Source organism: Macaca thibetana, chromosome 1 (genome assembly GCF_024542745.1).
Source record: "Macaca thibetana thibetana isolate TM-01 chromosome 1, ASM2454274v1, whole genome shotgun sequence".
Classification (NCBI taxonomy): Eukaryota; Metazoa; Chordata; class Mammalia; order Primates; family Cercopithecidae; genus Macaca; species Macaca thibetana.
The window spans coordinates 26310711-26325622 of record NC_065578.1 but is presented as its reverse complement, the minus strand read 5'-3'; the positions used below and the strand labels follow the sequence as shown (position 1 = coordinate 26325622).

At 54.5% G+C, this 14912-nt stretch overlaps 2 protein-coding genes across 5 annotated transcripts in view; both read left to right on the top strand.

The window, feature by feature from the left end:
* Positions 1-14890, top strand: part of FCN3 (ficolin 3) — a 176512-nt gene extending 161622 nt beyond the window's left edge. The window contains exons 2-9 of one of the 2 annotated variants that reach the window (XM_050795887.1): positions 8981-9078; positions 9355-9450; positions 9797-9841; positions 10142-10174; positions 10402-10529; positions 13024-13153; positions 13266-13400; positions 14523-14890. In XM_050795887.1, coding sequence (XP_050651844.1) covers positions 8988-9078; positions 9355-9450; positions 9797-9841; positions 10142-10174; positions 10402-10529; positions 13024-13153; positions 13266-13400; positions 14523-14764 — 900 coding nt within the window. In that variant the 5' untranslated portion in view covers positions 8981-8987 and the 3' untranslated portion in view covers positions 14765-14890. Of the gene's footprint in view, positions 1-8980; positions 9079-9354; positions 9451-9789; positions 9842-10141; positions 10175-10401; positions 10530-13023; positions 13154-13265; positions 13401-14522 lie in introns of those variants that run through there. The other variant, XM_050795893.1, reaches the window with a different exon arrangement.
* On the top strand, positions 450-9006 carry CD164L2 (CD164 molecule like 2). 3 transcript variants are annotated; one of them, XM_050796511.1, is made up of 6 exons: positions 450-626; positions 1115-1282; positions 1383-1454; positions 1959-2003; positions 3578-3722; positions 8940-9006. In XM_050796511.1, the coding sequence occupies exons 1-6, from the start codon at positions 539-541 to the stop codon at positions 8953-8955; spliced, it is 534 nt and encodes a 177-aa protein (XP_050652468.1). In that variant the 5' UTR covers positions 450-538; the 3' UTR covers positions 8956-9006. The 3 variants fall into 3 exon arrangements, with proteins under 3 accessions (XP_050652468.1, XP_050652485.1, XP_050652477.1); XM_050796528.1 differs by lacking the exon at positions 8940-9006 and adding an exon at positions 4458-4592; XM_050796520.1 differs by lacking the exon at positions 8940-9006 and having other exon boundaries at positions 3578-4592.
* Positions 14891-14912: the final 22 nt, after the last annotated feature.

The window sequence follows — 14912 nt, the reverse complement described above, 5'->3', positions numbered from 1 at the left end:
GCTGGGGCCTGGCCCAGCGGTCATGGGGCCTGGGTGGAGGGTGTACCCGAGAAAGCGGGGCCTGCACCCAGCCCTAAAGACAGGAAGTGACCTTGTTTCGAATCCAGATTTTTGCCACTGCCTCTCTCTGTGACCTCGAACGAGTCACTCATCTTGTTTGAGCCTCAGTTTCCTCACCTGTGAATCAGGGATCAAAGTAGTCTCTACTTACTAGAATTTTCAAGAAGTTGCCCTTGGAGGCACACAGTAACCATGCCAGCCACCAGTCCTGGACCCCGCCTGCTTTAGTCCAAGCCCCGCCCCAGACCCCCGAACTCACCTGGCCGCGAGCACTAGCCACGCCCCTAATTGGCCCCGCCTTCACCTGGCTCCGCCCCGACCGACGAGCCCTGCCCCACCTGCCGCTCCCACTGGCCTCGCCCCCACCTGGCCACGCCCCGGTTGCCCAGGTCTCGCTCCGCACACGCTCAGCTGAGCCCAGTCTGGGAGGGACGCGCACGGCCGCTGTCCGCCGCCCACGGCCCCCGTCCCGGAGCCCATGGAGGCGTCGGGACCCCGCGCCTTGCGGACTGCGCTCTGTGGCGGCTGTTGCTGCCTCCTACTGTGTGCCCAGCTGGCTGTGGCTGGTAACACGCGGCAGGGTCTGGTTAGGGGCCTGACGGGGGCGGGTGGAGCTTGCACCTCAGCCAGCCGCCTCCCCAGGAGCAGCCTGGGCTTGAGAGGAGGGGCCTTTCTGGACGAGTGCAGGCCTCCAGGGGTGGAAGAGGGGGCTCCAGCTCTGTGTGGAGCCCTGTGTGTAAATATAGGCCCCAAGTGTAGGGGCCTAGGGAGCTTCAGGTGGTCTGGGGGAGGTGGCTCCAACTGAATCTGGGAACCCCAGATGTATGCAAAGGGAGGGGCTCTGGGTGAATGTGGGGAGGCTCTAGGTGTGTGTAGATCTGTTCTGTGGAAGCTACAGGTGTGCACTGGGGCTTGGGGATCCGGGGGCGAGTGTATGTGAGAGCCCAGATGTGTGCAGAGGGGCGAGGGCCGCCGGAGTGTTGGGTGGGAGGGTGGGCGGATGCCACAGCTTGGCTTCGAGGAGTTCTCCCTTCCCACTCTACCGCACTACCAGGTAAAGGAGCTCGAGGCTTTGGACGCGGAGCCCTGATCCGCCTGAACATCTGGCCGGCTGTCCAAGGGGCCTGCAAACAGCTGGAGGTCTGTGAGCACTGCGTGGAGGGAGACAGAGCGCGCAATCTCTCCGGCTGCGTGTGGGAGCAGTGCCAGCCAGAGGAGCCAGGTAGGGAGCTGAGCCCTCCCTAGGTTGAGTACCCCCAGCTCTGAACCCCAAGGACCTGGCCCCTCTCCCTAAATCTCCCCCCTGCACCTTCTTCCTCCAGGACACTGTGTGGCTCAAGCTGAGGTGGTCAAGGAAGGTTGTTCCATCTACAACCGCTCAGAGGCATGTCCAGGTAAGGGGATTCTTGCGCCTACGCCAAGTTGCATGGGTCTCCCCAGCCATAGCCTGCCCCCCAGGAGGAAACAGCCTCTCTCAGGGGTGGACTGTGCTCATCAATACCTGGGCCCGGTATCAGTTCTGCCTTTAGCTCACTGAGAAGTCCCCTCCTCTCTCTGCCTGTTTCCTCATCTGAAAATTAGTACAGGTGTATGGAGGGGATGGGAGCCTTAGCTCTTCTTCTAGTTTAAGGCATAGCAAGGACTTTGGAAGTTCAGAGGGAATGAGAGGGGGTGCTTCCTGGAGGAAGTGGCATCAGTAATGAGCCTGGAAGGTAGAGATGGAGAGAGAGCACATCTGGTGGAGGGAACTGTGTGACTGGGGCTTGCAAGTATGTTGAATGTCTAGAGCAGGGACAGGGCTGCATCTGAATCGGAAGTTTAGCGGTGAGTGGGGGCTGGGGTCTTGATGGGAGTCAGGGTGAGGAGGCTGCTTTGCTATGGATCCCCTGTCTCCTCAGCTGCTCATCACCACCCCACCTATGAACCGAAGACAGTCACAACAGGTGGGTACTCCCTGGGTACGGGGCAGTGGGAGGAGCATAGGTGCAGGGGAAGACAGCTCTGGGCTCAGGCACTGACATGCTCTGTGACCTCAGCCCTGCACCTTCTCCCTCGGAGCCTGTCTCCGCATCTGTGAAATGGGCTGGATGATGCCTTCCTCATAGAGTTGCTGTGCAGGTTTTATGAGAAGCTGTATGGTGCCCACTTCAGTGTCTGATTCACTGAAGGCAATCAAGAAATGACAGTTCCCATCCCTCCTCCCCATTGCCAGTTCTGGGAACTCAAGGTGACCCCTCGGGACTTGTCCTTGGAGGTGAGGGTGTGCAGCTCGAGTTGCTCAGGAGACATCCTCAGGGCCTGCCTACTGTATCCTCCAGGCCCAGAGAGGGTCACAAGGTGGATTCCTGGCAGAGCAGAGGCGAGAACACCACCCCTTGCTTCCCATTCCCTCTCAGGGGCTGGAGGTCACCAGACTTGGCAGGGATGGCTGAAGAGGCCCTTGGTTAATTAAAGCCAGAAACTGATCTCAGAAGCTGAATTATTGATGGCTCAGCTCCCTCAGCTGGAGCCCCAGATCGGCCTCGTGCAGCTCATTTCTCCCCTCTTCTGCTCCTCATCCCCCAGCTTCCTTCTCTGGGGCTCCCTGAGCGGGAGCTGGGACCATTGTTTGCCCTTCATATTGTCAGACTCCTTCCACCCCTTATACCTTCTGGGAGGTGGACCCAGCTCAGGCTGGGCCCCTTTCCACTGTCCCAGAATGCTTTTCCATCCACCAGCCCTGCCCTGTTCTGGGCACCCAGCCCAGGGCCTGAAATTGAATCCCTGCTAGGAGTGGACAGGTACCGTGGCACAGCTGGGAGCCACCCAGGCATAGCCTGGCAACCATGGCCCTAAGGCTCTACCTTCTAAGGGGCAGAGGAAATGGTCAGGGGACCCTGTGTGAGTCTGACTGTGTCTTGTGAGGTGACTTTGGCCAAGCCTGTCCCTCAGCCCTGTTCCCCCCAACACATGCTGTCCAGTTCTCGCTTACCCACTTAGCAGGGTGACAGCTGGGCCTTCCACTTCTCCCCCTGCTCTGAGGGCTCTGACGTTGGGTGACACTGGGGTCTTAGGGCTTAGGGGTCCTAAAAAGGGACTATATCATCTGCATCTTGGCTCTGAACCCTGAGGTCCAAGACTGAAAGGAATTCTGAGCAGGGGGTCTGAGTTCTGGCTCTGTCTTCACCCTATTGGGCTAGTGAGGCCCAGGGAGGGTGGGAGCCCAGTCACTGGTCCAAGACACCTATTGGACCATGTGATCATGAGGCCCAGAGAGAATGTGGGTGGCATAAAAGCCACAGAGCAAGCCAGGAGCAAAGCCAGGGCTGGACAGCACCCCACCCTCCCCTGCCACTGTTCCTCCCACCAGGCGCTTCCCAACTGCCTGCAGGATCTGGACTAAACTTCTGAGCCCGGGGTTCAAGGACCCCATATTGAGGACCGGGGCCTCCAGGTTACTTGTGCCAGTTGTGGGGGTGGGACTGGGATCCTGGTTCACAGTGACTGCTATGACCCCTGCCCTGCCTCCCCCCTGCAGGAAGCCCCCCAGTCCCTGAGGCCCACAGCCCTGGATTTGACGGGGCCAGCTTTATCGGAGGTGTCGTGCTGGTGTTGAGCCTACAGGCGGTGGCTTTCTTTGTGCTGCGCTTCCTCAAGGCCAAGGACAGCACCTACCAGACGCTGTGAGTACCTGGCCAGCAGTACCTGAGTCCCAGCTCACCTCCTGGTTCCTGCCCCACCGTTCCCCTTCAGTACCCAGGGTGCTGTCTTCTCCATGGGCAAGCCCTCAGGACAGTGACAGCATGCCCCACGTGAGCCGCACCCCCTTTGTCTCCTCCAGTTGCGGGGCTTTCTTTGTCAGGTGTTGGCTGGAACCAGGACTCAGCCTGGGCTGGCCTAGGAGCCCAGCTGAGCCCTCCCATGTCTTTTCCCTTCATGCTGCCAGCAGGGAAGAGAACCAGTAGGTGCCAGCCCAGGCAAGCCTGTGGCCTGCATTTGTGTGGCTGTGGGCAGGAGCTGGGCCGTGTGTCTAGCTGGGTTTTGCTCTGAGAAGGGGAGCTGTGCCTGAGGCCCTCTGCGTGCTGTGTGTGCTGTGGGGCGGCTCGCCGCAGCCTGTGTTAAAGTGTTTGCTCTTCCTCTGCTGCCTCCTCTCGAGGCAGGGGGTCCTTGGCTGGCTGAGGCAGGGTCACCTCCCTGAGTGTCCTCTTTGGCCTCCGCAGAATCTGACCCCCTTGGGCCTGCACTCCATTCTGAGTGGAAAGGAGGATGCAGAGGCTGGCCTCTTGGCCCCCTTGTGGGCAAGTGGGGGGCGGGGGTGGGTAAAACTCTGGCCACCAGTTTTTGGCTCCTGTGGGCACCAAGCAGGCTTAGTGTCTGATGCCTGACATCTCCTCCTGTCTTGGCCCTGGAACTTGCAGCTGAGAGCATCCCTCAACCGCCTCGTCTCCTCCATCACCCCTGCTGGGCCCCCCAGCCTGGCACTGGGTTGTGTGCCTGCCTCTTTCCACCAACTGGCCTGGGCACTGCCCCCAAATAAAGGAACTCTGCACTGCGCTTCATGTCCTGTGTCTTGGGCTGTGTGTGGATTGGATGGGGTGAGGGTACGGCCATTGTCCTCTTCTTAACGGGAATTCCACCTAGGACTCTCGCTGTTACCTTTTAAAATATTTTCACCTGGCCGGGCGCAGTGACTCACGCCTGTAATCCCAGCACTTTGGGAGGCCGAGGCGGGTGAATCACCTGAGGTCAGGAGGTCAAGACCAGCCTAACCAACATGGTGAAACCCCAACTCTACTAAAAATACAAAATTAGCCAGGCGTGGTAGTGCACACCTGTAATCCCAGCTACTTGGGTGGCTGAGACAAGAGAATCGCTTGAACCTGGGAGGCGGTGGTTGCGTTGAGCCAAGATTGCACCATTGCACTCCAGTTCGGGCAACAAGAGTGAAACTCTGTCTCAAAAAAAAAAAAAAAAAAAAAAGGTTCATCTTTGACACCTGCTTAACCCCCACCCCCTGCCCTTTTACAGATGAGAGACTCAGGTAAGTACACATGCTCAAGTCATACAGCCGGACAGGACAGGGCTGGGGTTTCAGTTCAGGCTCTTCTGGGCTGGGCGTCGTAGTTCATGACTAGAATCCCAGCACTTTGGGAGGCTGAGGCGGGCGGATCGCTTGAGTCCAGGAGACCAGCCTGGGTAACATAGTTGAGACCCCATCAATAAAAAAGAAAAGGAAAATAAAAATAAAGAATAAAATGAATTCAGGCTTTTCTGACTCCAGAGTGAGCAGAACAGCATTCCAGACGCATCTCCAGGCTTGCTCGGCCTCCAATAATTAGGTCTCTGTCCCAGTGCCAAGGTGGAAGTGCCCAGGGACTCCGAGTAGCCATTTCTGGCCTTCCTCTCTCAGGCCCTCCTGGGAAGCCCTGCCTTCTGTCCCCAGACACCGAAGTCTTCCCTGATGGTAACATCTCCCACGGATGGGTACTTGTCAGGAGCCAGGCATGTAGCTGCGAATCTTATAACTTTTTATTTTATTTTATTTTATTTTTTCTTTTATTTATTTATTTATTTATTTTGCGACAGAGCCTCACTGTGTCGCCCAGGCTAGAGTGGCAAGATCTTGGCTCACTGCAACCTCCACCTCCCCCTGCCAACCACAGTCCACCTCCTCACCCCTCCCTCGAACCCTCACTTCCGCCAAAGCTCCCAGCCTCTGGAAATCAGCCTCCCCTTTGTGCACTCCCCGCTGGCCTCCTAGAGCCCCTGCTGCTTCCCCTCTATGGGATATGATAACATCCCATCTGCTTTGCCTTCTCTCTTCTCCAGCCTTCTGCATAAGCAGCTCCTCCTGCCTGGGTCACCCTGCCCTTGTTTCTCCCCCAGCACGAGTTTTCTTCTTCACCCTCCTCCTTTATTGGATGCTTTCTTTTTCTTGCAAAAGTAGTAAATGCCTGTGAGGGTTTGAAAAAGGACTATACAGAAGTTTATATGAAGAGTGAGAACTGGGCTGGGTGTGGTGGCTCATGCTTGTAATCATAGCACTTTGGGAGGCCCAGGCAGCAGGATTGCTTGAGCTCAGGAGTTGGAGACCAGCCTGGGCAGCATGGCGAAACCTTATCTCTACTAAAAATACAAAAATTAGCTGGGTGTGGTGGTGCACACCTGTGGTCCCAAGTACTCAGGAAGCTGAGGTGGGAGGATCACTTGGGCCTGAGAGGTCCAGGCTGCAGTGAGCCAAGATCATGCCACTGCACTCCAGCCTGGGTGACAGAGTGAGACCCTATATATATATTAAAAAAAAAAAAAAAAAAAAAAAAAAACTGGCCAGGAGGTACAGTGGTTCACACCTGTAATTCCAGCACTTTGGGAGACTGAGGTGGGATGACTGTTTGAAGCCAGGAGTTTGAGACTAGACTGGGCAATATAGTGAGAACCCATCTCTACAAAAAATAAAAATGTAGGCCGGGCACAGTGGCTCACACCTGTAATCCCAGCACTTTGGGAGGCCAAGGCAGGTGGATCACTTGAGGTCAGGAGTTTGAGACCAGCCAGACCAACATAGTGAAACCCCATCTCTACTAAAAATACAAAAACTAGCTGGGCATGGTGGCATGCACCTGTAATCCCAGCTGTTTGGGAGACTGAGGCAGGAGAATCGCTTGAATCCAGGAGGCGGAGGTTGCAGTGAGCCGAGATCGAGTCACTGCGCTCCAGACTGGGCAACACAGCAAGACTCTGTCTCAAAATAAATAAATAAAATAAAAATAAAAATTTAGCCCAGTGTGGTGGCTCTGCCTGGAGTCCCAGCTACCTGGGAGAATGAGGTGGGAGGACTGCTTGAGTCCAGGAGGTCAGGGCTGCAGTGAGTTATGATGGCACCACCGCACTCTAGCCTAGGTGAGAGAGTGAGAGCCTGTCTCCGAAAAAGAAAAAAAAATGAGAACCACCTCTTCCCTGGTCCTACTCTCCAGAAATAACCACAGTTCACAAGGTCTGTGTCAGAACTTTTTCTGTGAATTTACTATACACACACACACACACACACACACACCTCTAGCATTTTAAAAATACAAAGGGGGATAACACAACACTGTGCATACTGTCTTGCATTTCCGCCCCTCTCATTTTTAGATCAGATTTACCCTATGAGTTGTCTGAATGGTCCTAATTCATGTGAATCCTATCAGTGGCTGGTTGGGTCATTTCCACGTTGATGCTTACAAACAGCACTGTGGTAAATAGGCTTATCTGCAGATCTTGGCACACTCGTGGGACAGTCTGGGGAAGACAGATTCCTAGAACTGGAATTGCAATCTCAGGGCATCCGTCTCGCTGGCACATCCTATCAGGCAAACACAGCCTCCACTCCCCCTGACACCTCTTGTACCTCAGCCCTCCCCACAAGCACTGGGGAGGTGCAGAGGAGGCCTTGAGGGAGGGTTTGCTGAATGAGTGAATGAATGAGCCGTTCCTCTCCTCCCTTATCACCTGAGGTCCCTCTCCAGCTCAGGCCTCATCCTTCACATCTGGACCCTGGCTGCTGCGTCATCCCGGCCTCCCGGCCTCCCGGCCTTCCTACAAGGGCTTCCTGCTCGATTGGCCTACATTAGCAGCTGTTTCCCAAGCCTCACGGGACTCAAGGTTGAGCATGGAGTCACTTTCTTTTTTTTCTTCTTTTTTGAGATGGAGTTTTTGCTCTTTTGCCTAGGCTGGTATGCAGTGGTGCAATCTCGGCTCACTGCAACCTCTGCCTTTTGGTTTCAAGTGATTCTCTTGCCTCAGTCTCCCGAGTAGCTGGGATTACAGGTGCATGCCACCAAGCCCGGCTGATGTTTTTATTTTTAGTAGAGATGGGATTTTACCATGTTAATCAGGCTGGTCTCGAACCCCTGACCTCAGGTGATCTGCCTGCTTTGGACTCCCAAAGTCCTGGGATTACAGACATGAGCCACCACAGCCAGCCAGAATCACTTTATTAATGGTGCTTTTCACTGGGGGTCATGGGGCTTGGGTAAAACTCTGTGGCTCTCAGCATATAAGTGGCCAAGAGAACAGAAGTCACGTCCCATCCATGGGCCTCAGTTTCTCTTTCCTTATTCATTTAACTATTTTTTATTGAGCACCCATTTTGTACCAGGCCCATAATGCAATAATAAGGATTAATAGCAAGTCCGTGTAAGGATCGGAGGTGACATCAGTATGACACTGGAATGCAGTAGATGCCCAGTAAATGGTAGCAGTTGTCACTATTCATAGCATTGACAAGGATTGAGGAAGGATTCCCAGTGGTGATGGCTGTAGAGCTAGACCTTCATGGACAGATGGGCCTTCATAGGTAGAGATGACTGTGAATGTAGAGGTCTAGAGAGATGGCTGGGGAGCCCTGGAAGCCAGGATCAGAAGTTGGACTCCTTCAGCGTGCGGTGGCTCACGCCTGTAATCCTAGCACTTTGGGAGGCCGAGGTGGGTGGATCACCTAAGGTCAGGAGTTCGAGACCAGCCTGGCCAACATGGTGAAACTCCATCTATGCTAAAAAAAAAAAAAAAGCAAAACATTACCTGGGCATGGTGATGGGCGCCCATAATCCCAGTTACTCAGGAGGCTGAGGCAGGAGAATCACTTGAACCCAGAAGGCAGAGGTTGCATTGGTTGCAGTGACCTGAGATTACACCATTGCCCTCCAGCCTGGGCAACAGGAGTGAAACTCCGTCTCAAAAAAAAAAAAAAAAAAAGAAAAGAAGATGTTGGACTCCATCCTGGTTGGATAGGGCAGGGATAATGCCCTTTCTCTCTGGGGTTGAGGAAGGAAATACTCCTACTCCCTGCTGGCTCCAGTCTGGGTGGGGTGTCCCTGGGGAACAATGGAAGGAAGTCTTACTTCATGTCCTCCCACCAGCCTGGCCGCCTTATAATCTGGCATCCTTCCCCTGGTGGCCCCAGCAAGATGGGTCTACGGTGGATCCTGCCTTCCCTGTGGCTCCTCCTGCTTGGGGGACCTGCCTGCCTGAAGACCCAGGAACACCCCAGCTGCCCAGGTAGGTACCTAGGGTGCCCTCCTCACCAACCCACTCCTCATTCCCTCACTGGGTGTCCCTCCACCAAGGCTCATCAACCTCAAGGAGCAGGATGGGAGTTTCATAATCTGGGCTCTGCATGTAAATATATGCAAATGCATGCAAAGCATGTGAAACCTTGCCAGCTCAGGAGACAAGCATCCTGACAGAGGGAATCTGGGAGACAGGAAGAGAACTGAAGAGGGGTCTGGAAGAGACAGTCTACCCTGTGTCCACCCTGCCTGTGTCTCCCTGTAGGACCCAGGGAACTGGAAGCCAGCAAAGTTGTCCTCCTGCCCAGTTGTCCCGGAGCTCCAGGAAGTCCTGGGGAGAAGGGGGCCCCAGGTCCTCAAGGTGAGAGAGGCTGGGGAGTGGGCTGGGATCTTGGGAACAGGGAAGGCAGGAATGCAGCAATTTTTGTCTGTGCTGAGGGGCCATGACAAAGAAGCAAGGAACCTACTCTGTGCCAGCTCCAGGCTGGGCACCTGGCATCCTAAGACCAACTCTGCCAGCTAGGTGGTTTCATCCCCATTCTGCTGAGGAGGAAAGGGAGGTTCAGAGAGGATAAGATATTTGCCCACAATCACAAAGTGAGTGAAGGGTGAAACTGGGATTTGAACCTCTGGCTCCAAGTCTCTTGTTTCTTTTTGGTCCAGGGCATGGGGTGGGACTCAGGGCATCTCTGCCTTTGAGATTTCAGGGCAACCTGGACCACCAGGCAAGATGGGCCCCAAGGGTGAGCCAGGTGAGTAAGTGGGGCTGGAGACCTCCCTGCTTTCTTTGCCCCTGTCTCTGGACTCTAGGGTGGGATCTCTGCTTGACTGCTGCGCCTATGACGGCTCTCTCACGGGGGAATGGATGGCTGGGAGGAGTGGGAAGGATTAGGAGAAGGGCCCGGGTACCCTATGATGGCCCTCCCACAGGGTATGGAAGGCTGGGAGGAGTGGGAAGGATTTGGAAAAGAGCCTGGGTACCAGCTCCGCTGGTGGCTCAGTGCTGGGGTGCTGAGACATCAGAGCCAACACTCATCCTTCCTCTGGAGCAGGAGATCCAGCGAACCTGCTTCGGTGCCAGGAAGGTGAGGCAGCCCTTGCAGGAGGTGGGAACTTGGGATCACATGGTGTTAGGTGTTGGCAGACCCCCAAGTGTGGCCAAGCCCCTCCCCACAGCCTCCTTAGAACCCCACTTCAGCGACCTGAAGGAGCCAAGAGGATCCCTGGGGCCCCATACTTGTTCCACTGCCTGGGGGTGGGGGTGAGGGAATAACCTGGGCACCACCTCCCGAGTCCATCTTCCCTTTCCCAGGCCCCAGAAACTGCCGGGAGCTGTTGAGCCAGGGCGCCACCTTGAGTGGCTGGTACCATCTGTGCCTACCTGAGGGCAGGGCCCTCCCAGTCTTTTGTGACATGGACACGGAGGAGGGTGGCTGGCTGGTGAGTGTCTGAGAAATGGGCTAACAGGCCAGGCCCAGTGGTTACTTCTCCTCCTTGGCCCCTAGGGGAGCCAGAGCCCACCAGAGTAAGGCATTTCCTAGAGGAATTCACTGACAAATGTTTAGTGAACCCCCAATGGGACCTGAAGAAGTATGAGGGCTTCACAGAGGAGGTGCCATTTGAAAGGACCTTGAGTTGGGTGCAGTAGCAGGTGCCTGTAACCCCAGCAACTCAGGAGGCTGAGGCAGGAGAATCGCTTGAACCTAGGAGGCGGAGGTTACAGTGAGCCAGTGAGCCGAGATTTTGCCATTGCATCCAGCCTGGGCGACAAGAGTGAAACTCTGTCTCAAAAAAAAAAAAAAAAAAAAAAAAAAAAAAAAGGGTGTGGAGGGGCATTCCAGCTAGAAGTAAAGATAAACTCAGGGAGGCAGCAGAGTACAAGAAGGTTTGCAGGGAACGCGTGACTGAGCTGAGAGCAGGCGTGGGTGTCGGCTAAAGTCTGCCAGCACTGAAGGAGCGTGGATTGAGGACCTCTGTAATGGCCAGTTCATGGAAGGCACTAAATGATCAACTTAAGTGTGCAGGGCACCCAGGCGCAGTGGCTGGCTGGACGCGGTGGCTCACACCTGTAATCCCAGCACCCTGGGAGGCAGAGGTGGGTGGATCACCTAAGGTCAAGAGTTCGAGATCAGCCTGGCCAACATGGTGAAACCCCGTCTTTACTAAAAATATAAAAATTAGCTGGGCATGGTGGTGCGCACCTGTAATTCCAGTTATTCAGGAGGCTGAGGTGGGAGAACTGCTTGAACCCAGGAGCTGGTGGTTGCAGTGAGCCAAGATTGAGTCACTGCACTCTGGCCTGGGCAATGGAGTAAGACTCTGTCTTTAAAAAAAAAAAAAAAAAAAAGGCCGGGCGCGGTGGCTCAAGCCTGTAATCCCAGCACTTTGGGAGGCCGAGACAGGTGGATCACGAGGTCAGGAGATTGAGACCATCCTGGCTAACACGGTGAAACCCCGTCTCTGCTAAAAAAATACAAAAAAAACCCCCAAAAAACTAGCCGGGCGAGGTGGCAGGCACCTGTAGTCCCAGCTACTGAGGCAGGAGAATGGTGTAAACCGAGGAGGCAGAGCTTGCAGTGAGCTGAGATCCGGCCACTGTACTCCAGCCTGGGCGGCAAAGCGAGACTCCGTCTCAAAAAAAAAAAAAGAAGAAGTGTGCAGGGCAATGGGTAGCCCCAAGAGAGTTTTAAGCAGGGGAGGGGCCAAGTAGAACTTCTGTTTTAAAAAGATGATTTGGGCTACACTATGAAAGATGCACTGCACTGGGGGACCAGTGGAGGCAGGGACGTGGTTTAGGAAGACAGCAGGGAGCCAGGCAGTAAAGACAGTGGAGCAGGCCTGACGCAGTGGCTCACGCCTGTAATCCCAGCACTTTGGGAGGCCGAGGTGGGCGGATTGCCTGAGCTCAGGAGTTCAAGACCAGCCTGGGCAACATGGTGAAACCCCGTCTCTACTAAAAATACAAAAAATTAGCTGGGCGCGGTGGCAGGTACCTGTAATCCCAGCTACATAGGAAGCTAAGGCAAGAGAATTGCTTGAACCAGGGAGATGGAGGTTGCAGTGAGCCGAGATCATGCCACTGCACTCCAGCGTGGTGACAGAGCGAGACTCTAGCTAAAAAAAAAAAAAAAAAAGACAGTGGAGCAATGGAAATAGAGGTACTTAGGTTGAAAACTCTATAGGGCCTGGGGCCTGCTTGTCTTGGAGGGGGAGGTGGAAGACATCAGGGTAAGGCCAGGGGTCCAACTTGGGCTGTGGGGGTGGCCTCTCTAATTTAAATATCTTGATTCTTTTTTTCTTTTTTTTTTGAGATGGAGTCTTGCTCTGCCACCCAGGCTGGAGTGCAGTGGTGTGATCTTGGCTCACTGCAACCTCCACCTCCCAGGTTCAAGCAGTTCTCCTGCCTTAGCCTCCCAAGTAGCTGGGCTTACAGGTGTATGCCACCACACCCAGCTAAATTGTTTTTGTATTTTTAATAGAGATGGGATTTCACCATGTTGGCCAGGCTGATTTCAAACTCCTGACCTCAAGTGATCTGCCCGCCTGGGCCTCCCAAAGTGCTGGGATTACAGGTATGAGCCACCGCGCCTGGCCAAATATATTGGTTCTTACAGTAAATGAAATTGGGTTATTTTGACTGACTCCCAGCAGCGCTGGCCATCTCCTGAGGGTGGGGACAGTGTTTCTGTCAATTCAATCTTCCCAGGGCTTGCAAGCCTGTGACATGAAGTTGAGTGTCAGTGAAAGCTAATAAAGGAATGTAGAGTTCATAGAAATATTCAAAACTGACTTGAAGGATCCCCATTTTATCAACAGGCCCCAATCCAAAGAGAGAGAGGTATCCACCCACCCCTCACAGTTCCTGCATCCTCAGCAGCTGGTGCCCAGCCTGGAGTAATAGCTGCTGTACCTCCCCACCCCCGCCCCCGGCTAGGTGTTTCAGAGGCGCCAGGATGGTTCTGTGGATTTCTTCCGCCCTTGGTCCTCCTACAAAGCAGGTTTTGGGAACCAGGAGTCTGAATTCTGGCTGGGAAATGAGAATTTGCACCAGCTTACTCTCCAGGGTGAGTTCCCAGCAGGGACCTGGAGTTTGGGGGTTACTGTCTGCCATCCTGAATCCCTGCCCCACTCCCAAGATCTGAGGGTTCCTCCATCCTTGCCTCCTCTTCCTCCCAGGTACCTGGGAGCTGCGGGTAGAGCTGGAAGACTTTAATGGCAACCGTACTTTTGCCCACTATGCGACCTTCCGCCTCCTCGGTGAGGTAGACCACTACCAGCTGGTGCTGGGCAAGTTCTCAGAGGGCACTGCAGGTGAGTGAGCCTAAGGGCAGCAGAGGAAGGAGGCCGGATCCTTTCCCAATGCTGCCACTGCCCCCATGAATGCCCAGGGCAATCCTGTCTCCTCTGTGGGCCTTAGTTTCTGCATCTGAGAAATGGCAATCATGAAACAGGATGGTGCAACAGTGAAGAATTTGGGCTCTGGAGGCAAACAGACCTGAGTTTGAATCCATCTCTGCCACGTAGCACCTATGTGACCTTGGGCAAGTCCTACCCCTCCACTGAGCCTCAGTTTCCTCCTCTATAAAATGGGCAGGGAGGCTGGGCGTGGTGGCTCATGCCTGTAACCCTAGCACTCTGGGAGGCCGAGACGGGCAGATCACTCGAGGTCAGGAGTTCAAACTCAACCTGGCCAATATGGTGAAACCCTGTCTCTACTAAAAATACACACACAAAAAATTAGCCGGGTGTGGTGGCAGGTGCTTATAATCCCAGCTACTCAGGAGGCTGAGGGCTGAGAATTGCTTAAACCTGGGAGGCGGAGGTTGCAGCGAGCCCAGAAAGTACCACTGCACTCCAGCCTGGGCAACAGAATGAGACTCCATCTCAAAAAAAAGAAAAAGAAAAAAAAAAAGGCAGGGAGGCAAGGAGGAGGTTTTGGGTACCGCCTGAGGCTCTGTTGAATGTTAGCACTCTCTGCTTTGGAAGAGGAACCAGGGAAGTCTTCTTTTAGAGAAACAGTGACTGTTGGGGAGAGATTTAAAAGAGGGAAGTGGTTATGAGGGAGTGCCTCAGGGAACCACCTTTCCTGACCAGGCACCTAAGAGGTTCCTCCCAGCTTTTCCTAGCAGAGTTGCTCAGACTGGATGGGAGCTGAGAGAAGACAAAGGAGCTAGAGAGAGGCTGGGGATTCTGGAGGGGGTAAGACGGGAGGAAAAGCTGGGAGTTTTGGAGCCAGACAGTCCCAAGTTCAAGTCCTGCTGCTGCTTCAACTAGCTGAGTGACCCTGCGCAAACAACCTGGCCCCTTGGTGTTGCTTGTGGGGACTGATAAAATTCAACTCGTAGCTGCTTTGAGACTCCCATGGGATTATATCTCCAAAGGTGCCAGGCATGGTGCTGGGCACCAAGGTGCTTTCCATCCCCTCCCTGCCAGGGGATTCCCTGAGCTTCCACAGTGGGAGGCCCTTCACCACCTATGACGCTGACCACGATTCAAGCGGGAGCAACTGTGCTGTGATTGTCCACGGCGCCTGGTGGTATGCATCCTGTTACCGATCAAATCTCAATGGTCGCTACGCAATGTCTGAGGCTGCCGCTCACAAATATGGCATTGACTGGGCCTCAGGCCGTGGTGTGGGCCACCCCTACCGCAGGGTTCGGATGATGCTTCGATAGGTCCCTCTGGCAGCCATTGTCCTTACCTCTCCTGTGCAGCTTCCAGATCCTCAGCCACCTTGCCTTTGCCAACCACCTCTGCTTGCCTGTCCACATTTAAAAATAAAATCATTTTAGCCCTTTCAAGACTCTTTCAGTTACTGGGAAA

Coding starts and splice junctions, on each gene's coding strand:
- CD164L2 (XM_050796511.1), top strand. CDS start 539: ATGGAGGCGTCGGGACCCCGCGCCTTGCGGACTGCGCTCTGTGGCGGC. Junction 627..1,114: donor TGCCCAGCTGGCTGTGGCTG/GTAACACGCGGC, acceptor CCGCACTACCAG/GTAAAGGAGCTCGAGGCTTT. Junction 2,004..3,577: donor ACCGAAGACAGTCACAACAG/GTGGGTACTCCC, acceptor TCCCCCCTGCAG/GAAGCCCCCCAGTCCCTGAG.